We start from the raw sequence: 24,039 nt of genomic DNA, 5'->3' as shown, positions 1-24,039 counted from the left end.
ACTAATACCCTTCCGGGTTGCGGGATGTCTAACATGAATATGGAGGCACTCATTGGGAGTACAGGGATGGTGCAACAGAGAAATCTGAGGCATCCCTAACCACTCCTCATTCTTTATCAGCTGGAATACCAGGGGCCACAAACATTTCTTTGAAGATGTTGAAGATGAGGGATTGTTTCAGCATGTGGATTGCTTTAGTGTACTAGTTTTGCAAGAAGCCTGGATGGTTGACCAGCTGGTGCTTGATGGGTGTTCAATATTCCATAGGTCAGCAGTGAAAGGGAATCAGGTTAGACGAAAGCCAATGTGATTTACCCAGTATTTTGATTGATAGACTGTCTGGGATCAACTCACCTGGGACACAGGACATTTTATTTGTCAACATATATGAGCTCCACACGCTGACCCTCACAGTGCCTTAATGAAAGATCTGGTGCGGTGGCTTGATTATGAGATCAATGCCGTAACAATTATCCTGGATGGGGACTTAAATTCTAGGATTCCCAGTAACCAAGACCCAGAGACTAGGCAGATGGTAACACATTATAGTGTTCAGAGATGTGAGTCTAAACTCGACCCTAGCTTTCCCATGGGTTTGTGTTGGGCAATCCTTCTTTATTCATGGTGCTTTGTTATGGTGAACGGGGTGCACCCCTCGGACTGTCCACCACAGTTCATGCGGTGCTCACCTTCCAGCTCTAACATCATTGACTACGTTTTTCTTGCAATGAAACATCTGTGGTAATCAATGTGGGCATTCATCCTCGTTTGAAGAGTGATCACTTTCCTGTCATTCCCTCTCTAGTCTTGGCATCCCCTAGCTATGGCAACCATAATACAGGGTCTGTAAGCATCAACATAGCTATGACTAGAGTGAGTTGGAATTCTACCCAAATTGAGGTGGCGTTGGTAACTGCACGCTGGGTCTTATCGGATTTTCCACCCCTGGGGCTTGTCTCTATCCGAGGGGAAGATGCCGCTGTGGGCCTGGTGACAATCAATTTGAGGGCCACATTGCTCAGGTCTTTGCAAGTGTTCCAATGGCCAACAAGAAGAATAATCAGAGAGCAGTTGGGACTCTTCAGTCACATAGACACTGTTATGACAGAATCATTCCTGAAAAAAAAAGATCAGCTCTCAAAGAGTTGCAGAAATTGTCAAAGGAGGTCGTTGACCCAGTGGCCCATGCTATAGGAAGGGGGGAGATCAAAATCTCCTACTCAAAGTGGCTCAGATCCCACAAATATTTAAACAAATGTCAAGAGTGGCATGACCTGGTGTTGACCACAATTAATAGCGATACGAGAAACCTCTGGCAGATTGTCAACGGCCAAGGTCCTTCCATCTCAAAACTCAATGTTGTACCTGAGGCATTATAGGCATCTACACTGGGATATTCTCAGTTGAGACAGTCTTTTGTCCCCAGGGAAAAAGGGCATTGGTCCTTTGGGAAAAAAACATGCATGAGGTTGCTGGGCTCATTGGTGCCAGCAAGTCCTCCAGACCCCCGGGACCGGACGGGCTCTGTAACTTAATCATCAAGGCCGAAACCCCCATCTAGGCTAGAATTCTCCATCACCTATTTAGCTGTATTGCTATTACCCAGGTCCTCCCTTGCTCTTGGCATGACAACATCCTGGTCCCAGAGTATAAGAAGGGTGTTCCCACTGAGCCAAGCAACTATCTCCTTCTGGCCATATTGGACGTTTCATCCAAGGTCTTTGTGCAGATCTTGTTGGATGAGCTGACCACTTGGTCAGAGAATAATAGCATCATTCCCTGGAACCAGACTCGTTTCAGAAAGGGCTGTTCAACATCTGTCAATATACTGGAACTCTCAACCAGGCACAGATGATTTGCAAGATACCTATATACACTGCATTTGTGGATTATAGCGCTGGCTTCGACAGGGTGGACCATGCCAGGTTGTGGGGAAGTTAGATTGTTGGGGGATACCACCTGGTTTACTAAAGATGAGTATGTTGTTGCATGCTGTGACCTGTGTCAAAATAAGGCTGGAGGGTGATGGTGGATCCTCGGCTTGGATTCATATAGATGTTTGCCTGAAGCAGGGTTGTCTCCTGGCCTGATCCTCTTCAATCTGTATATTTCTGACATGGGACTTGCTCTGGCTAATACTAAGTGCCTCCCTCCGAAGTGTGGCGATATGGTGGTACTATGGATGGGTTATGCAGACAACACTGTCGTCTTGGACCTCACACCAGGTGACCTCCAAACCTCCTTGGATAACCTCAACTCCTGCTCGGTCCTGTACTCCCTGAGCGTAAAAACTGCCAATACTAAGATCATGGTCTTTGAAACCTGCTGTAGACATGCAGTCAGAGTGGGTTGTAACCTGAAGGGTATTCCAATTGAGGTTGTGAGCTAGTATGTTTATTGTTCTTCACGCAAGTCCCAGGCATGTCTCATTTGAGTGGCCTTAGGGTGCACTCAGTGCACATTTTGGGGGCCATATGGTCATTTGGGTGCCGGGGCGGAGGCTACTCAGTGGGAACATTGCTCACATTGTTCACTGCAAAAGTTGTTCCTACCCTCTGCTATGTAGCAGAGGTTTGGGGTTTGTGCTTATTGGGGGTCCTAACTAAAATCGAGATCAAGCTCCTCAGGCGTCTTCTAAGATTACTATTTTATGTCCCGGCAGAGATGATTGCCCTGGTATTTGATCTCACTATGATCCATTAGCGTATTGTATTAAGGAGTCTGATGCTCTATTGGAGACTGGCACATGCCCAGAGTAACACCCTGATGGGGATCCCTTTAATGGCCTTTCCCACCAAGGCTGCCTACATGAAGTGTTGAATTCTGGGAAAGATGTTTAGCCTGATTGACCAGTGGCTTGGGAGTTTTCAGGAGGGTCTCTTGCTGCTGGGTGTAAACCAATTCAAGAATGCAATGAAGGGGAAACTGATGTCTCTCAAACATGAGCAAATGATTGTCACTTTTGCCACCAAGTCAACGGCTGAGGGCTTCTTTGCGTATATACTGAAAAAACAATTGGTCCCTTCATACATTTGTAAGTTCCTGGGTAATTATATTGTGTGGGACACTATCTCTGCCTTAAATTCAATGCAGCGAACAGACTTGAAATTGTTGGTCGGTTGTCTAAAATCCCCAGGGGGACAGATGTTGTTGGTTCTGTGGTAATGACAGTACAACATCTCCTGACACATTGCCATGCACTGTTTGAGCTATGTAGAAGGATCCTTAGAGCATCAGTGTTGGAACCCCTCCTTCCCCCGGCTGCTCTGCGGGGTCTTTTTATGTCTGGCTCCCATGAGGGACTTATTGTTTTCATTACCAAATTGTGGAGAGAGGTGTACGACATAGTCCAAATGCCTGAAGACTGAATGTACACATGTTTCAATCATTCTCTTGTTTTTTTTTTCCAACTGAGGTATCTGGTATATTTGAGAAATGTATTTCTCATGGTGGGCTATCTTTGTGTCTAATTTCGGGTCATGATGACATGTATTAAAAGTTATTTATTTAACTGTGCTATACAATTTAAAAAACAAAACAAAAAACACACAAAAGGTATAATAAGTATTTATGTATGAGAGTATTCTAGGCTTTGATAATCAGCTTTGTTCAGGAAGAAAAGTGTTACATTCCTATTTTGGCTACAGTATACACTGGAAGTGAGTTTTCGAGATGAACACAGCAGAAATAAAAATAAAAGGTTTCCAATATTAGTTCAATCAAATAATGTCCTTTCTAGTAGCTTCCTTTGCTGAGCATACACATCAATTGTCTTCCAAAAAATCCTTCCTTCTTGGAATGTGTCAAACCCAGGTGAACACCAATGATATGCTTCTTCTGCGAGCACCAAAGCAATGACTTTTGACTCTTACCAATGACTGGTTGAGCTCACACATGTGTTCCAGTATTAATAAAAACTAAATGTTAACAAAAATAGAAAATGAAAGACTGTTGTATATCCTGATGTCCAGTCCTCTGTGCACTTATAAGGTCTATCAGAACCACAACACCCCACTAAGAGCCTATCCATGTCCCACTCACCTTCATCAGTGCGAACATTTATTTATTTATTTACATGTGCAAAGCGCACACACAGCCCTTAGGCATTGTGGTGCTGTTGCAGTTTACTTACTTAGTTGCGAGTGTAGTACAGAGAGATGACAGTTAATAAAATTGAATACAGGATGATACAAAGGGCAGTATACGTACATGTTGGAGAACAGGGTTGGCAGTATGTCCTTTGGTTACAGTGCAACAAAGTTGATGTTTAGAAAATAAGGTGATAAGTAAGTTATATAAACAATTTATTTTTAAGAGCTTTGCAGAAAGTTTTGTATGAAACTTCATTCCTGAGAGCTGTCGGTAAAGCATTGCAGTGTTTTGGCGCTAGATGTTGGAAGCTGGCCCCTCCAGCTTTAGTTCTTTTGAAGGGGGGACAAACATAATGTTGGATTGTTGTGATCTGATAGGTCTCGTCGATGTGAGAGAGATAATCTTCTCTGATAAGTAGGGTGGGGTGGTGCGGGAGATGTACTTGTGAGTGATGGCCATGGTTTTAAATAGAATGTGTTCTTTTACTGGTAACCAGTGTACATCCCTTCTATCTTGTGGGAGATTTTCCCTTTTCGGGATGCTTAGAGCATCTCTAAGGGTGTTGTTTCGTGTAACTTGTAACCTATGGAGGTTTTTAGTGGAGGTACCCAGAAGTAGACCATTGCAATAGTCAAGTTTCTCCCCAACTGTGGCTCTGGCTATAGCTAGAAGGTTAGTGTTAGACAAGTAGGGTTTCACTGCGTTAATGATTTTAATGGTGAACGCTGAGGTGGATGCAATAGCACTCACATGGCGTGCCATTGAAATGGATGAGTAAATAAATACCCCAGGGTTTTGACTGCTGAGGACACCTTAATGGGTGTGTTGTTAATGATGAATATCTGGTATTGCGAGTCGAGGTTGTTAAGAAATTCGTTAGAGCTTACAAGCAGGATCTCTGTTTTGTCCCCGTTTACACATAAGCCATTTGCAGACATCCAAGTCTGAATGGCTGCGTAGATGTTGTCCAAGGCTGAAGCATCTTGTGCATAGGAGCTGGTGAGAGGGAGTAGGATTTGAGTGTCATCGGCATAGTTGGTGTAATTTGTGTAAAAGGAATTGCAAATTCCTCATTATTATGGTGACATTCATGCAGGGCAGAAACAATGACAATGTATGCTCTCAAACACAAGGAGATCTCCACTTTGGTAGAAGCCTATTCTGCTGCTGCTCTTATCCCAAATTGTGGGCACAGTCCTCCTGCTCCCCTGTTACTACTGCATAGCTAAACTGAGCATGTTTGCACCTGTTCCACCTTAAAAGTAATGCTTTGGGTAGTTTTACTTCAGGTGCATGAATATTTTGGCCCATTTAAGACGCAGTGAGTCGTTTCACCCTCCTAATTAGTTGACATGTTGACGTGGCTGAAGCAGAACCTGGCAAATATTGAACTTCGCCCCAGAAGTAGTAAAATGACGATTACATAACTATCATTGGTTATTTATAATGCACTTAATACCCAGAGGATTCTAAATGCAGACCCGGGGATCGAACCTGTGTTGCTCTGCATTGCTTCCAGGACGAGCGTGTTGCCCCTGAGCTATCCTCCCGAAATATCTGGTTTGCTTTAAAGCACAGTTAGCCTGTTTCACTTCATTGGCAGTAATACTGCCCACCCCTTCTGATGAGATCGATTTGAATTCAAGGAATAGAGACTCGAAAATGAGGATCGGTTAAGAAGCAGTGGGTTAATACGTTACTTAATTGGGCTAGAATAGATGGGCTTTGGATATTGCAAGAAATGTCTAGTTTTTTAATGTTTTCTTTTGTTTTGGAAGACAGTGGTATTAGTGGAATTTGCCCACACCCTGGACATGCGGCAAAGGTCCCTGTGGTGGCATAAGAGCTAACGTGCATGCGATGCTGCTGCAGTCACTATGCTGAAGTCATTTACATGGAGCAGGGCCCCGTTTAAGGGAATGCTGCACCAACATATCATTGTTTCCCAGGATTGGAGCACAATGTTGACGTCAAATGAAAGCTTGTTAGGTCTTCTTATTGTAGTGTGTCCACGATGTTTGACCCTGTAGCTTAATATTTGTTGGCTTGTTGCTTCCTTTGTTAAACCCAAGGCAAGATGTGTCTTTATTGTCTCTTTGTAGTTATGCTGTTTCAGCGTCCCATTGTTTTGTGTGGTTATAAAATAGGCTGCAGTAGGGACCAATGGGGAGACGCATCCTTGGAAGGGCCTGCTGATCAGAAGTCAGGTGAGGGGCCACTCGGACACCCTCAAAGGAGCTATCTGAAGGACCGCTTTGGAACAGGTCGGGGAGTGGTTTGGACTCCTCTTCCTCAACATCTGAAGCCAGTAGCAGTGCTGCGATTTCGACTCTTGGGACGAAAGCCTTCAGCCTATTTACGTGGACCACTTTTGGAGCCTGTCCAGGCCTTCCAAGGTCCACTAAATAGTTTACCTCACCCAGGGGCTCCACCACCGTGTATGGGCCTGACCATTTGTCCTGTAAAGCTCTAGGCCTTATGGGATTCAGTGTAAAGTTGATGAGGGAAGCTTTCTGGTGGTACCAATGTTTCACCAGCGCTTGTCCTACCTTCAACTTGTCACTAGCCCGACCCATCAGAAGTACCATCCGTTTTCTGAGCCCTAACACATAGTCTACTGCATTGGTAGTAATAGGGGGAGTGGGCATCTCCCATCCCTCCTTGACTATGGCTAAGGGTGCCCGCACAGGGTGACCAAACAGAAGTTCGAAGGGGCTGAAGCCAACACCCTCCTGTGGTACCTCTTGGTAGGCAAACAGTAAGCATGGTAAAAGAAGATCACATTTTCTTCTCTGAGGTTCTTCCAGAGCCCCAATCATGCTCTTTAACGTTCTGTTGAAACGTTCCACCAGACCATTGGTCTGGGGGTGATATGCAGAAGAGAACTTGTAGGTGACCCCATTTTCCTTCCACATAACCTGCATGTACTTTGGCATAAAGTTACTGCCTCTGTCAGACACAACTTCTTTAGGGAAGCCAACCCTAGTAAAGATGCCAAGTAACGCTTTTGCAACTGACTTGGCAGTTACAGTTTTTAATGGGATGGCCTCAGGATACCTGGTAGCATGGTCGACCAGGATAAACAATGTTGATCCCTACCCTTTCAAATGGTATTCCCACAACTGGGAGTGGTACCAATGGAGCTTCGATTGTTGAGCCACTCTTATCAGATTACTGGCAGGAGGCACAACTCCTGCAGTGACTTTCTACTTGCACCCCCATCTTGGGCCAGTAGAAGTGCATGGATAACCTTTGCTTGGTCCTCTTAATACCAAGGTGACCAGCAAGGGTTACTTCATGTGCCAGCTGCAGGAGGAAGGGTCTTACAGCAAGGGGAACCACCAACCTCCTATGGTCTCCTTCTGTAGACTCTGTGGGCTCACTATACAGGAGTCCACCTTCCCAATAAATCCAATGCTTCCCAGGAGGTTCACGCTCAAGCTGGGAGCAGGCCTGTCTCCTTAGGCCTTCCAGAGATGGGCACTCACTTTGGCCTCTACTGAATTCTTCCCTGTCAGGACAACCTTCTACTAACAAGTCTTTTAGTTCAGGATAGTCATTGGGGTTAAATACGTCAGGTATCGCTGCCTCCTCGTCAGGTCCGGGCGATTGACCAACTTCCTCCACCGCAGTGGTAGGTGAGTTTGGAGGAATATTTTCTTTCTATCGTTTTGGTTTCTTTACTCCTTTAGCCTTGGGTTTCCCCTTTGGCAGGGGCAGCGCATTGGTCTTAGCCAAGGCTGCCTGTGTTTGAGACTGTGTTCAGGGTCTGTCAGCAGTGTCTCCTACGAGCCCTAAAGCTCTGAGATCGTTGCCCAACAAGACCTTTCCTGGGACGTTTCTCTGAATCCTCACTGGAATCCTGACTGCTGTACCATTTAAAGTAACAGGTGTTACTGGAAACATGCGAGGTGGGCAGTCAGCCAATTTAGTGGGCATCAGAGTAGCTCTGGCAACTTCCTCTGCGATTATCAAGGTAGAATCCACTACAGTTCGACTGCACCCACTATCCCTAAGAGCTGGATTATCCACTCCATTGATCAGCACAGTAAAGTAGTGCTTGGTGTTATCTGGAATTCTAGCATAAGCCTCTGTGACTTTAGGCTCCCAGGAACCCAGGGAAACTAAAACTACCTCAGCTTCTATCCCACTGGGGAAGGAGTCTGAGGAGAAGCATGCTCCTGTAATCTATTCTTCCTCGTAGGAGGAGAAGGCCAGATTAGCGGAGTGGACTCCCAAAGGTTTAACCTTACACATCGGGGATCCCCCTTCAAGTGGTCAGTTGCTCCAAAAGCAAAACAAGATCCATTGGGTCTGTTTACAAACGGAGGCTTGTTATAACCAGAGTTCTGTTTTGGAGGCTGACCTCCACTACCCTGTGAGTTCTCTTGTGTCTCACCCTTATTTTTCTTTTTGTGGCCCTTTTGAGAAGAAGATTTATCAGATTCCCCACCCTCCTTATCTTTGGACTTTTTCCCTTCCTCCTGCTTACCAGGATGAGTTTTGTCCTTATGGGACACTCAATGTGACACCCATAGATCTGCTGCAATGGCAAGTTTCTTTGGATCTATCTCCTTAGAATCCGGCAAATGCTGCTTAAGCTCCGGGGAAGAAGATGCAAAAATAGGTTCCAGCATGACAAGAATTATCATGCCTTCAAAGGGAGAAACCGTATAACCTTCGACCCAGCCAGTCAAGTTTTTTAAGGATTCAGTTATATAAGATACCCAAGTACCACCTTCTTTTTTCTTATACTCGCGGAATCGTTTTAAATATTGGGCAGGAGTCTTTCCAAACTTTAAAATGAGAGTTTGCTTCAACATTGCAAAATCTGCTCGCTCAGCCTTTGACATTTCCATAATGGCACTGCAGCCAGAATGGGGCAGTCTGCTGAGTAACCAGGCAATCTTATCAGCATTGTCAACTTGTTGAACTTCATATGCATACTCAAACGCATTCAGCCAGTCCATAATGTCATTCTTTTCCTCATACACACTGAGCAGATCTTTTGGAAACCTTGGATGAGAGGAGGCCCCAGACCCATGTCCAGGACCCTTGGATCCATTTGCAACCTGAAGCTTGGCCAGTTCCAACTGGTGATCCCTGTCTTTCTGTTTTTCTGCCTGTTTGATTTTTTGTTTGGCCATACTGAAATCAAGCTCCTTCTGCCTAAACAGCAGCTCTTGCTTCTTGAATTCAAGAATGGCCTCCCCATCGACACTGGCAGAGGAAACATTAGACATCTCATCCTCCCTGTCCTCATGGTCGCGGTGGACCAGTGCAGCGGCAGAACCGTCAGTTCTACCAGTGAGAGCAGCCACACCTCCTTCTGCACTGTCCTCGGAAGCTATAGCGTCAAGCTGTGCTTCTTGCCACACCACAATTATTTGGATCATATCCAATTTGGTGCCTTGAGAGGAGAAACCTCTCTCTGCACACATCTTTTTCAATGTTTCGGATTTAGAAGCATTTAAAGTTAACAAGGTATTTGTTTCCATACTGTTAGATAGGACTATGGCCTTTTAAAAGTTATACTATGACAATTCACTACGTGTCCTTGTAGGAAAAACTTGAAATGCCCTCGCTCGTGCGCAACACTGGATACCTTCAATCGTATCCCACCACTGCCACCAATTTGTTAAGATGGATTTCTGAACTCTGTCCTGGAGGGGCAGAGGTTCAGAAGGCCAGCCTAGTTTCTTGGAACAGGGTAACCTCTGGACAAGCCAGACAAATCAAGGTAGCAATCGCGGTGGTCAAGACTAGGTCTCAAGAGGGGTGAAAGTGACTGAAAGCCCGCAATGAGCACACAAAGCAAGGACGCTTACAAATTACTCCAAGCAGGTGTTATATTAAACATATAGACACATTTATTACAAGGCCTTTGTAACATTGACCATAGTAAAGAATCACGATAAAACTCAAGTAAACCAACACATCACAATCAAATACAATATATATACAATTACCAAAGGGTCTAAAGAGTTAGAAGCACGAAATATGCAGACCACCTAGATGGGGAGGAAAACAGGCAGTGCAAGTAATCGTTTAGACCCAGTTCGCCTTTAGAGGCCACCTAACTAGAAGGAAGTCCGAGCCCTATGAAGAGTTTGAGCATTGTGCTCAAAAGTACCTGTACACGCTGGTGCCAACGGGCCAAGGGGAGTTTCTTCAAGGAAATCAGGCAGTTCAGAGTGGTGAACAAAGGAGGGTGAACAGATCTCCGCTACTCAAGCACGGGCTCCACTTGCGGGCAGAAGCAGAGCGTGAGTGCGAAAAAGGCGTGCTGTTTAACACAGCGAGGAAAAGCTACAGACTACTGCAGGAGGGCGACCGGTTTCTAGCATTGCTACTCACCGGTCCCCGATGCAGTCAGACCCTGGCTTCTCCGTGTCAGGTTCAGTGCTGGCAGGTTCAGATACGAGCAGGGGACGTCTCGGTGTCGTGTAGGTTCCGTGGCAGCAGAAGTTAGAGTTGAGGATGTCCCAAACGCAGTGAAACCGCACAGATTGTTACCACAGCAGGGCAACGAAGCGGCTGTGTGTAGTTCAGCCCAATGTACACTTCTCACTTCAGCGTCAAGGACTCGGAATACAGCAGCAACCTGATGGCGGTGACAGAGCAAGACTCCTGGGTAAGCTGGTCAGTCCACTGGATGGCCCAGAGACGCTTCTGAAGGCTTACGTGCAGGAGATGATGAAGATGCCGAGAATAGTTGTTCCCACTATTCCAAAGTGTCGAAGTACCAGTACAGGCCTTCCCGTTCGATAAGAGGCAGAATGGTTTCACAAGGTGACAGCAGTGCAGAGGAGCAGTCCTTCAGCGGGTCAACAGCGATTCCTCGGTTCAGCCTCTTAGTTGCAGGATACTTGGCTCCTGTATCTGTCGTTCGTGAGAACTCAGGAGATTGACATGGTAGTGGTGTTTCCAGCCTCCTCTTATCCAGAGTTCCCTTTGCGGCAAAACTGAGAGGACCCAATGGGAGATCTGCTCACAAAACACTCACACCATACGTGGACCTATCACAGACCACGGTGGTCCCAGGCATTCAAGACACACTAGACACACTGGACTCTCTGGCACCCAGGATGTGTATTTGGACCAGACATCCCAGCCCACATCCTGGAGGCACACACAAGGCATGCAGAAGCCCACAAAAGCATCTTTGTTTCGCGGGATTGTACATGCCCAAATAAGGATGGCCCCGGGTCGGCTCGACCTGGGGAATGTGAAGGGGCAAGACGGTCAACGGACAGGACAAAGAACCTCGTGGCATGGCCATTTTGGAATCCAGGCCACCCATTTTGGCCAAACTCGAGAAGCGCGGTTAACAGGGCAAAAGGGAGTTCAAAAACACAAAGAAACGATCGCTGACACCAGTCCCGTCCGTGACATACTTGCACAGTTCGTTATAAATCCATCGAGGGTTTCTAGGGCCTGAATAATGACTAGAGACCCAAGTGCGTGGTAATGTAAGTTACGGTGCACTCTTGTGCCATGTTGCGCGAAAGCTGCAACATGAGAAAAGAACTACGGAAAACAACGTTTCCTGGTACTGACTGTCTTAAGGGCATGTCAGTTTCCCCGTAAGAATGGAGCGAAAGCCCAGAGGAGTGCAGCGGAAGGCTGCGCTTCTCTGGCAAAGTCTAGATCAGGGTGAAAACAACAGCAAAAAGTTTAGGGGTTGCCACATGGAAGGAAAATGACCTACAATTAAAAAATCTTTCCTAACAGCGAGCGCTAGCGGTTAACACAGCAGGTGACTGGAATCAGGGAAATGGAGGATTGCCCGAGAGGCCGGACCTTTGGAAAGGCCTGCACTGAGTTACCCTGGTAATTTAGCCGGAGATCCCATGTAGGTCTGTAGTCCCCATCTCTGCACTGCACACTGCTACAAGATACCCTTTAAGGACATGGCGTCAATCTTGAACACGCACAATGAGCTATTTAGGGACTTCCTTAAATTAAATTTGATGCAGAGCGCTCTCATTGCATCTGCTCGCAGGTCAATTTACCCCAACGGGAGCGGTAGGAGATGAACACCCGAGGGTATCAGCTGTTACCATGGCAACTGAGTATGAAGCTGCTGAAATAAACATTTGAAACGTACTTTTGCGTTCATTAGCTCCTTAGCTTGCAGTAAATAATTACATTACTGCCCTCAGACTAGGCCTCTCCTATTCTCATCCCAGCCTTGAAAGCTTAAATTCTGCCCAGTTATGTTGTGTTGGTTTGTTATTGGGTTTAATTTCTGTGGTGTATTTCTGAAAACGTCTTCACAACTCCAAGAGTGCTGGATTACCAGTGCGTATGCACCAGTTCAAGAGAGGCATTCTTACTCCCTTTTCTTAGTTAAGAAAAGCGTTCTGACTGCAGATTTATGACACATAGGGCCTGTTTCACAGAGCGTTTTCCTATGGGATTGTGCCATTATAAAAAGCTTCTGTGAATCAGACCCTTCATTTTTTGTTTCCATCTTAAATTCATATAATTTCATTCACAATGGTGCCTGTGGGCAATTCCTAAAAGGTCCATGGTCCCACTTTTATACTTTGAAGACATTATAGCATTAGACAAAATGGCTGCCCATCACCCTCCCAGATCAGCATTTAGAGTGTGTAAACTTTACTAAAAGAATTTTAAACAAAGTCCCCAGATCTAGTCTCCTTAACACAGTGATAACATATCTGTGTGTTTTTAAGCACGGAAGCCGTTTTTCTGTTTTGTATTGGAATGCAAATGTATGAAGTGGTTATTTACAAAAACAGTTGGTACCGCTCTGTGCATGCTCCACGGTTTGGCCTGCCGGAAAGGCAGCTTCATTGTTAAGGGAAGCTTTTATCTCAGTGGTTTGTAATAGTGCACTCCCTTCTCCATGAAGAGTGCACTGTCCCTTCTGTAAAAATCTTATCGTCTATCAAGTAATGTTATGTTACAGGGGCTTATACTGCACACCAATGCTACATTTTCTTGTATGCATAGATACTGGGGTGACATGTTACATTCATCCTTAAAATGTCCCACTCCATTCTGGAAATGGTAGTCTACTCTTTTTTTTTTTTTTGCATTGTAGGACTCGTATTCCTAATTGTGAAACCCAGATGCAAGACTATGAATTGACCCCCACTGCTACTCCCATTCACCCTGCAACTTTTCCTTGACCCTGTTGTGGCCCCATATTCATGAAAGCAAGCATTGGCAATGCCAACAGTTGTGGCTTTTGTGCAGCCAGTGCTCGCTTTTAACAGGACTTCAGCGGAGGACTTGGCCTCATTACAAGTATGGCGGTAAGGCAACAACGGTGCTGGTATCACTACCAGCACTGTTGCTACCGTACCGCCATACTAGGAGTTCTAGCCTCCAGGTCTGACCTGGTGGCTATACCAGCACCCGTGAGCAGAACAGGATGGTAGCACCGGTACCGTTTTTAACGGTACCGGTGCTACCACCCTCCCCATTCCCATTCAGCCGAATGGGGCTGAATGGGGATGGGGTCGCTTATTACCAGAACCTCTGAATGGGCAATTACCGGGTCTGCCAAACTCGGCATGACCCGGTAATTGCCTATTCGCCGGTGCTGAAAAAAATGGATACCGGCAGCAGCCGGCTACCGCCAGCCTTGCAATGAGGCCCTATAGTGCTTGCAATCGAGTGGAATTTTGTATTACACCAATAGCGCATTTAGAGCACCAATTAACACATTCTGTGGAGTAAAGAGGGAGAGATTGGAGGAAAGGAGAAAGTGATCACTCCAGGAGAGAGCAGTGATGAGGGGGATAAAGAGGAGGAGGTTTGAGATCAGAACATCTAGAGTGCGCCCTGCATAGGGAGTCGGGCCAGTTATCACTTCACAACTTTTACAACTGCTTTCTTGAACATAAGGTATCTACTCTATGCATCATAAATCATAACCAATTTTAGCAGAATTAAAACATTAAGTCAGGTACAATACATTTTCTGTTTCAGTAGATCATTTTTAATAACCGTTCTTCATTGAATTCTAGCCATTGCCAAGATATGTTTCTACCTAATTATCACTGGTCTTCATCAGGCTTCTGGAATATTCTATTTTTCAAACTAGTACATGTTATATCAATTCAAACCCTTCATAATTGCATCTCAGTAGTGCCCTCTGTAAGAATATGGTCTTATACCATTCCATTCATACATTTCCCACATTAGGTCCAAATTCTTGAGACCTAATGACGCTGCATCCATTTCTCAATACAAATTTCACACATTCACAATTGATTTTCTATGCACATTTCCTTCGGGTTTGCTCCCAATTATTCAGTAACATATACTGGCTTGCAGTAGCCCCTGTTAGTGTTCTAGCTCTGTCAAAGCAGCGTTCCAAGAATTAGGTTGAAACACGTGTTGGCGATGGCTAGACCTTGATGAAGAACAGTTATTAAAGAATGTCAACTGAAACTTAGAACAATTATTGTAACTGACTTATTGTTTTGATTCTGCTAAACATGGTTATCATTTAAAATGTAATAGGTGCATGGGACATAGGGTAGATACATTATGTATTTTATATATTTCTGAGACTAATGAGCTTGGAGCCTTTATCTTGCTCCCATGGTGCCTTAGATGCACAAACTATTAGTTTCAATAACTAGATAATCTTTGATAATTCAATTAAGGAAGTGTTTTGTGCAGTGGAGTAGAAGCCCAATCCTTACTTTTTCCTTTGCTTTCCTGGACACTATTACAACAAATGTGCTCTTGGTAACTGTTTCACATGTTATACCTCCAGAAACCACTCTAGAAAAAGCTGTTCTTTCTGCACTCTTTTAAAAAAAAAATTATTCATTCACTTTCAAAGCCTGCGTGCCAAAAAAGGCCAAAGATTTCCCGAAATATTCGCCAACTACTAACGAATTACACACATGATGAACAGAAAAAAAGATACCTGCAATACAGCTGTCGCAGCTCGAGACGTCTGGGGTGATGGGAGATCTCTCTGGCCAGACCAAGCAAGGGACTGGGCTATCTTGGTTGAAGGCTATTTGGGCAGGCTTCACATCCTTACTACACAGGCTGCCGTTCACTGCTTTTATCAGCAGAGTTTCAATGTTTCTGCAAAGTGATTAGGGCTGGACTGACCCACTGGGACACTGGAACTTCCCCCGGTAGGCCGCCGGGTATAGGGCCTCTTTTCTTGCTTGGGGGTCTTCTTGTGGAAGGATGCATGATCAATCATCGGAGCGAATCATCCAGGCCCACATGGAGTTTCGATCTAAACTGGCTGCTGCTCTCTAAGGCTGCTGCAGTTCTGCACAGCCCGGCCCGCGTCTGCATGTTTGTGACAGGCAATGCATGGGCCGGGCATTAAGAACCGCACGTGCCCAGTGCCCTAGTGTGTGTCTGTGCTCGCATCACATGATATGCAATGCACAAGTGCAGCAACCTGGGCTGCCCGTGCTGAGCAGACCTCAGTGCTGACTGCTGTCTGAGAGAGAGTGTTCTGACGTTTAGGGTCAGCTGAGCTCAGGCACTTGCGGCTTGCCGGCTGCTGCTACTTTGCTATTCAGGTGAGGTGCGAGTATATGTTTGTTCATTTGGGACGGGAGTGCGTACATGTCACCAGTATGCTTGAAACCATCATTGTTACGCAATTATCTTTTTTTGCTTCGTGTATAACATAGAAAACAAACACCAAGAACAAACTGGGCAGAGATGTGTACAAATGTGCCTTCTTGTGTGCTATGCAAACGTAGACAAAATGTGATCAAGGGTAAACTTTGACAAACGCTGGATATGAAACCTCTTCCGGTTGTTCTGCTATTGGAGCTGCAGATTTGTTTCGATGACAGTGCTGTTCTACATATGCATGCAGTAGCCTGTAGTCCCGTCACACCTACACATCAAGGAATTGCAAACGTGAGCTCATGGGAAAACCTGTGTGAAAGCTGTGCATGATTTTAGGAATCTGCAGTGTATGCCCGTGGATGAGGCGAAGAGACTGTTTTACTGTATGTAATGGACACTCAGGTGCGCACCTGCAGGGAACACTGTATCTCGGTAAAAGAAACACAATTCATAGTGTGTGTTTGCTGCATGTCACCCGATATGTGCCCCTTCTGTGTGGACGGGCTAATCAGTCTTTCCCTAGTTTGTGGGATGCTGTCAAAGACAGGCGCATTGCACAATTGCCAAAAAGGTCTCCAACCCACTGAGCTGTCTCACAGGAAGGATACTCGGTTCTGACTTGAGAGAGGAAACGTCATGATCTTTCACACAGGACAGACCTGAGCTAGTTCCATGTTGTGGTCACTGCCTTTTCTGTTTTTTATCGAGTGAAGACTGCAGTGTGATACGTGTTTAGCTGGTGCATATCTTGTGTTGTATGTAACCATATGAGCTGTAATGTAATGGGCCTGGGTATGGACTTCCATACTACCAGCAGCCTCAGTCACTGTTGTTTTCTCTCTGTTTTGGAAACTGGATGTGCAGTCTTCTTGTGCTGCTTATTTAGACCCCCACCCCCTACCTTGACTCATCGCCTTGTTCCCTCAGGCTATCCTCTTTCTCTAGTCTGGCCCTTTTCCACCCTGCTCTATTTCTCTACTTCCATGCCTAGGAGCATTTGTCACAGCTCACAGGCTTACCCAGGAGGGATAGTGATTGTCATTTGCACTTTCTGAGATTCAAAATGGTGCTATATTCATGATTGTCCAAGGCTGTGGGTCTCAACACAATTGGTCACATACTGCCCTTTACCTATATTGTACCCACTGAACATACACCGCCTGGGTTGTTTATTGGAGTGCATGCTTTCTTCAGAGGATCACCATTGTACCACAATTTCTGGTAGCAAGTAGAGTTTTCAGGGACAAGACCGGGTTAAACATGTGGTTTAGGATGGTGGAATAACCAGTAAAGGTTTGAGAGACTGGATGAACACTATAGATTAGAGATGTACTAGGGAGCTGGGGAGCCCTACGTTTACCACCCCTAGCTCTTCATCTCTGAGCAGGTGGTAGTACCCAGGCCCCATGGTTTCCTCTGTCCCTTCACTAACTCCAAACATGGGACTACGTCATTAAGTTTAGTGTCGATCGTTGTTGTGTTCCACAATATAAGTAATTCTTGGTAAGCCAAAACCAGAATACTTTACTTGCAAGCAACACCTGCACTAGACTCCTCCGTCTCCACCTTTTCCCGGCGACCCTGCCTCCTCTCATTTTGTCAGTGGAAAGATATCTGTATTCATGGGGGTTATAAATGTGCACTGGCAGCCCTGAGCTTACTGAGAGCTCTGACAATAGCAGACAGCCTTGAACATTAGTAGCCGTTCAATCTGGCAGGCTTGCAGCCCTGCACATCACAAGCAACTAATTACAGGTGGCCACACACATTGCCAGGCAGCTATAGGGAGTTGGTCTCATGGGCATTTGAAGTTCCTATGTTAGTATCCCCTGAAACGCACACCCAGCCATAAATCAGCAGGGTATCCAGCTCTGGATCCTTGGATACCATAGGCCTGCCGGCACTCACCATATCTGGTCATCAGCCCCTGTATGGACCCCTATATCCATACCACCTCCATTGTCCTGTACCACATGATAGTGAATGGGAAATCCCTCTTGTTGTCTGGTGCTCCCTTGATTATGCTGACGGAATGCATCACAGATACTGCCATTACAGATACACTGGTCTATCGGGAAGTTAATAATAATCACACTAATAAGCATTATAAGATAAGACCTTGTTTTTTTAGACTAGTGCTAAATAGATGTAAGATACAATATGCTATTATGGACAAACCTATATTATTATTTTATTGCTCTAAGAATGTTGAAATCATGAGCCACTCATGTACATATCAAGCAGTGAGAGGGTGAGGCATGGAAGGAGGAATGGGCTGTAACTCCATATTATATTTATGTGAATATTGCGCTTTCGCTAAAGCACATTGATATGTTCATTAACAGTAATGGATATTAAGTGACCGACATGAGGGTGCATTTGCATTCTGGAAGCAGATATTACTTTTTAAGACTTGAACATTGAATTGTGTAGAGAAAAATGTATTTTTAAGAGTGTTGTGATGAATGACTCAAAACTGAGATACGTGTGTGCGCTGCAAGTCAGGATAGGGCAGCATTGTGAGTGCTTGCCTAGGAAGCCACTTAACACTCTAGTTTTCAAGAGCTCGCAGGTAGTCTGAACTCTGCAATGGCCACTTCACTTGGCCTTGATATGACGGGAGAGGGCAACTTATAATAAGCATCACTACCCCGGTACGCAGAAATCCATCCTAGGAGCTGGGATGTGTGTTGGAGGGAGGGGTACTAACCGTGCCACGTTCCGAGCGCCACTCTCACCTCTAAAACACCCAAGACACAGCAGCTCCATTCACTGGCAATAGATCCGGCCTGTAATTGATAGGTCCGCTCTAGGCAGCCTTCATGTGGCAGCTCAATGGCTGCAGTGTTTAGTGAGTAGTTCAACAGCCGGCCGGCCTTGAACGGTGATAGTTTGTACCATTGGTGTACGTTGTAAGTCATCCTGGGAGTCTCAGCTTCTGGCTCCTGTGGTATATTGATGAATGCATGTATGTAGCTGTGTTTGCATCATGCCAGGATTTCTCTTGATGATACTGCGGGGTCTTTAGAAGCACAGTAGTATGTAGTAGCACACACAGACCCTCTAAATGCTGACAGCAGAGCAAAAGGTGTAACTGTGTAAGCAGAGCAGTGATCTGAGCACAGACACCCTACCCATCTATTGGTTTGAAAGGTTAGGAACGCGTGCTGTGCTCGCTCCTTCTGCAAAATATGGGGCCACTTCAAAAATAATTTCAGGGCCACTTTTGGTTCCCAGTGCAGCCCTGAAAGTGCTCACATCTGTTGTGAACAGTAACATGTTTCGGGTTGTCAGAGATCCTAGCTGAAACCCCCAAAAGGATGTCAGCCATTGTATTTGTTGGCTAGCAGGGAATTCCCCTGTTTTTGCTGTAGTACTGCCCTGTCTTTGTTTTATTGGTCCTGGCCTTTAGGGCTTGCGTTTGCTTTTAGCAACATGTTTTGACCATCTTCACTGTAATTGTTACGTGTGTCACATATTAATGGAATGTCAGACGCTGTGCTAATGGGCATTTGTACAGCATCACGTGTGCAGCACTAAAGGCTACTCAGCTATAGACTGCCTAGTTACACTGTATAAACACTGCAACATGCGCTAGCACAGATTGACGATACTCTCCCATGTGATGAGTTCTTCAATAGAGGAACGGAAATCATGACCAGGATATGTAACGAACAGGCTCCTCTCCAACAAGAAAAATCTAAGAAACTCACTAACCCCTGGTTTTCACCAGATTTGACCAAATTAAGGAGACAGGTGAGATCCTTAGAGAAAAAATGGAAAATAAATTGCCACAGAAGAATTTACAGGAAAGACATATTTGAAGCCAAAGCCAAATTTATAACCGAAAAAAATTGATACAGTTATGAATAGACCACGGGAATTGTATGCAGCAATCTCCGAGTTAGCAAATCCTGGGTGTGCAACAGCAGCGCCAGAAGCATCACAAGCACAGGCGGATGCATTCAACAACTATTTTGTGAATAAAATAGAGTTAATACAAGGGAAGATTAGGGGCATTAAACTATCAGATCCCCAAGAAGATCTGGAATAACAGAGGAGATTAGTCCAGAATGCATAGCACACGATGAGGATATTAGAGTGTGCCAGAATGTATTAATATTTACGGAAGTCTCGGAGGAAAGGATTTGCTCTTTGCTCTCCACTTTGAAGCCAACTAATGATACGCTCTTTGCCATTCCATCATCAGTAGCTAAACGAATAGCCCCAGATATCACCCCATTTATTACAAAATTCGTCAACAAATCACTTACATCATGGGTAGCACCAATAATTTTGAAAAAATCAGTGGTTACACCGTTGCTAAAAAAGCGAATTTAGACCCCAAAAATGTTCTGAATTATAGGCCAGTGGCAGGATTGCCATGGCCATCCAAGATCCTGGAAAAAAATGTGACCACTCAACTGCAGAATCATGTGGACCAGGAGAATCTGCTAAACACCCTACAATCTGGTTTTCGCCCAGGTTTTGGGATGGAGATGACATTGTTGACGGTCTGGGATGATTTGTTATAAATAGCGGATCAGGGGGGCAAGTCTTTGCTGGTTATGCTGGACCTGTCTGCCGCTTTTGATACGGTGGACCATGGGACTCTGTTGAGACGTCTGACAGAAGTTGGAGGGGTGGGGGTAAAAGCCCTGCAACTGTTTAGATCTTTTCTTTGTAGTAGAGAATAATGAGTTCGACTGAGAGATTTCTTGTCGGACTCGGTACTACAAAGTTGCAGAGTTCCCCAGGGATCCTCCCTTTCCCCAATGCTTTTTAATCTATATGTAAAATTACTCATGGATATCCTGAGAAAGCATGGCAAACTGTTTCACTCGTATGCGGATGACACTCAGGTGTTCTTGAGGATACAGAATCAAGAGGAAACATACGAGATAGTGGAAAGATGCCTACAAGAAATACAGGGCTGGATGTGTGCGAAGCAGTTATTGCTCAATGCCAGCAAAACTGAAGTAACCGTATTTGCCTCAAAACACCATCTACAGAAGGAGAGATTGCATCCCCCTTGTCTACTAGGGACACAGTTGAACTTTTCCAAGAAAATAAAAAATGTAGGCTGTGTCTTGGAGGACAATATGGGAAGTGGAGCTCAGGTCAGTGCAAAGGTGCAGGCAGCATACCACCGATTGCACATATTGAGACATGCCTTACCTCCGAATGAGGAAAGAGTGGTAGTTATCGGTACTCTGGTCAACTCAAGGCTAAATTATGGTAACGCATTGCTGTCGAGTATCCCAGCCTACCAACTGCGAAGATTGCAGGTGTCCCAAAACGCAGCAGTCAGACTGGTGCATAGGGCAAGAAAATCAACCGCAACCTCTTTTCTGAGAAAAGCCCTACACTGGTTGCCAGTAAAGGAGAGAATAGAGTTTAAGGTCCTTTCTCTGGTCTACAAGGGCGTGAATAAGATAGGACCAACATACTTATCAGACAAAATCAGGAGGTATGTTCCCACCAGACACCTGCGTTCTGCAGACCAAAATCTGCTTTACATACCAGGTGTGTGAATAAAGGGGACCATAGTTTCGCAGTCTACGGTCCTAGAGCATGGAACAAACTGCCCAGAGAAATCTGCGAGATTCAAACCCTCTCGGGTCTCCGGAGGGCCGTGAAGACCCATCTGTTCTGTTAGGTATTCCTTGTGTATGTTAGCTGGTGCTAAGCAATCTCATAGGACCATGTCATAGACAAATGGCAATTGATACATCTGCGCCCAGTAACGATTTAATTTGTCCGGTGCATGTTATAAATACTCAATTCAATAAACCGTTAGATCTGCTACGTGACATTTGCCAGGCCCTCAACTGCCATTACAATGGCCTCGAAGCGCTGAGACGAAGGAAATCCGCATGTTCGGGGGCCACCTTCTGACAACGATAACTCAAGCAGTATACTGAGTAACACAACGTATACAATTGCATTAGCATAGAACAGCTCACCAGTTAAATGTTAGACATATGGATAATTGCTGTGTGCTATTGGGATGGAATGTGCATGGTGGTTCAATACATGAGGAGTTGCAAAGAAGCATAACTCAGCCAGTGGTTACATTGTTACATTGTTACATTGTGTGCAGACCCACGATCTACACCGTGTTTTTTTTTCATAAGGTTATGCCATGCTAAGTGATCATTATGTAAAAAGTATGTGTAAAGAGTCAATTGATATTAATGAAACTACTCCAAACAGCTGGTTGCAGCTGTTGGCTCTACAAAAGTTTAAGCATTACGTAGCATACATACATACATTGCACATTGGCATACAAATCATGCCATAACAAGCATTGAACAACCATAACAAGCATTGCATAGGCATGTTGCATTGCACAGCTGAGCAAAAAACGTAATCATCACGTGGCACGGCATAGCATATCATTAAAAAAATGTGCTGCACCACATGGATCTGCAACCTGTGGCTCTCCAGATGGTTTGGACTACAATTGCTAAGGTCTCTGACCATTGACCGCACTGGCAAGTGCTGATGGAAGTTGTAGTCGAAAACATCTGCACCACCAAATGTTACAAACCTCTAGTGTACCCAAACCACATATAATAGGGTAATATGTAGAACCAAACACAGCAAACACAAACCTAACAACACAGTTTAATGTGCATGTTTGAATGAACACATGCAGCATTTACAGATTCATCTTATTTAAGAATGAGGTAAAAGAATCCAAGATGTCTACACTGAGGCCACACTGCATTTTGACTCCTCCCCAAGTATTATAATTATGTCCAGTGACCTCCAATTCCAGAGCTACTCCTCCAGAATAATAGAAATTGATGAAACAGCCCAGACTAGTGCTACCAGGATGGTGCCACTTCTGTGCCAGGAATCTTTTTGAGGCAGATGCAGAAGCTGACATCTGTGAAACAGTAAGACAGACAAGGCTGGGGGAGGCAGAGGGGATGTGCTAGACTGCCCTATGTATGTATAACTATTCCAGCCGAGTTGTGGCTCTAGAAAAGAGGTGAGCGTGCCTATATCCTATAACTCCCAGAATCCTTCACCATTGACAATGCTGACCAGGCTGATGGGAGTTGTAGGTAATCCACCTGGATGGTCGGATATTGTTCATCTATGCTCTAGAGTCAATGTGTCATGAAATTACATGTGTGAGTGGAGCAGACCTTGCAAACTCTTAAAAATACCAATAGACTTACAGGGCAAGTTCCTTTATTTACATACTCGACCTAAGATAAATGCACTCACCCCATGATGATGGGTGAGAATATATTTAACAGTGATTTCTGTAAAACTGCATGTCATGTTTGGTGCAATGATGCCACCATAAGGCCAGTCATGCACAGAGACACTTGTATTTGCCATTTATTGAAAGCAAAGTTTATCTGTAATAAATGTCTAATCAAAGTTTCAAACATCCCCATATTTGCCAGCAAGGACGAGTACTATGTACATGGTACTCACCCTTCATAAAATCTCACCAATATGTGTAGCTAGTAGATTTAGTGAGCCATGGGGAGGACATGATTAATTGGTGCAGGGGATCTGCTTTAATCTATCGACATTCTTACCAGAACGGGTGCCTAGCCTACACATCTACCTTCCAACAGTAGAAGGGCAAAATCATCAACAGAATTTAAAATAATGTTTTGGTACAGGTGCAGGTTAATAATGTTAAACGTGGAACAAAGAGGGAGAAGCAGCCTAAGCAAGGCTTACAATGCTGTAGCATGCAGGGAAATTGTAAATGGAGATGTACTGTGCTGTCCTGATGTGTCAATCTCGTAAAAAAACAGAAGCATAAGGAAGATGTCATGGATTGGGTAGAGTCAGCCACATGAAAGGTTGATGAGCCTGACGGGCACCCTCCTGTCAGTCAGACATCGTATTATCACCCTGTGAGACTTACTGTTTCTACTGCTCTTGTGTTTCAGGTGTGTCCTCCAGACTTACACCATAATGGATGGCCACTTCCCAATGCCATCTTTCGAGGCGTCCTACCTGAGCAAGCTCCTGAACGACTCCACGCTGTTGAACCTCAGCTCTCTGCCCAGTGGATGGTATTTCAACAGCACCTCCGACACCTTCCTGCCCCTTGGCATCAAGCTTACCATAGTGGTGGTCTACCTCATCGTGTGTGTTCTGGGGCTGGTGGGCAACTGTGCCGTCATGTTTGTCATCATCAGGTGAGGAGACGCAGCGTGCTTCTGGAGCGGGTGGCCTGCATGCTGTATGCTTCTATGTTACTGCTTCTTTTAGGCCATAATGAGAGTTTAACCCTCACTTTACTTCTAATTGGACGATCACACATTGCAGAAGTCTTAAGTTTCAAAATACAGTGATTTGTTGGAAATC

The 24,039-nt window shown here is 45.0% G+C and overlaps 1 protein-coding gene across 1 annotated transcript in view; it reads left to right on the top strand.

Moving 5' to 3' along the window:
• Nucleotides 1-24,039, top strand: part of OPRL1 (opioid related nociceptin receptor 1) — a 433,120-nt gene that overhangs the window by 113,927 nt on the left and 295,154 nt on the right. The window contains exon 2 of the mRNA XM_069650835.1: nt 23,619-23,870. Within this exon, the coding sequence (XP_069506936.1) occupies nt 23,644-23,870 (227 nt within the window). The 5' untranslated portion in view covers nt 23,619-23,643. The remainder of the gene's footprint in view (nt 1-23,618; nt 23,871-24,039) is intronic.

This window comes from Ambystoma mexicanum, chromosome 3p (genome assembly GCF_040938575.1).
Source record: "Ambystoma mexicanum isolate Mex_15411 chromosome 3p, UKY_AmexF1_1, whole genome shotgun sequence".
Lineage (NCBI taxonomy): Eukaryota > Metazoa > Chordata > Amphibia > Caudata > Ambystomatidae > Ambystoma > Ambystoma mexicanum.
Note: the sequence above shows the minus strand (reverse complement) of the source record. Positions and strands in the feature narration are given on the sequence as shown.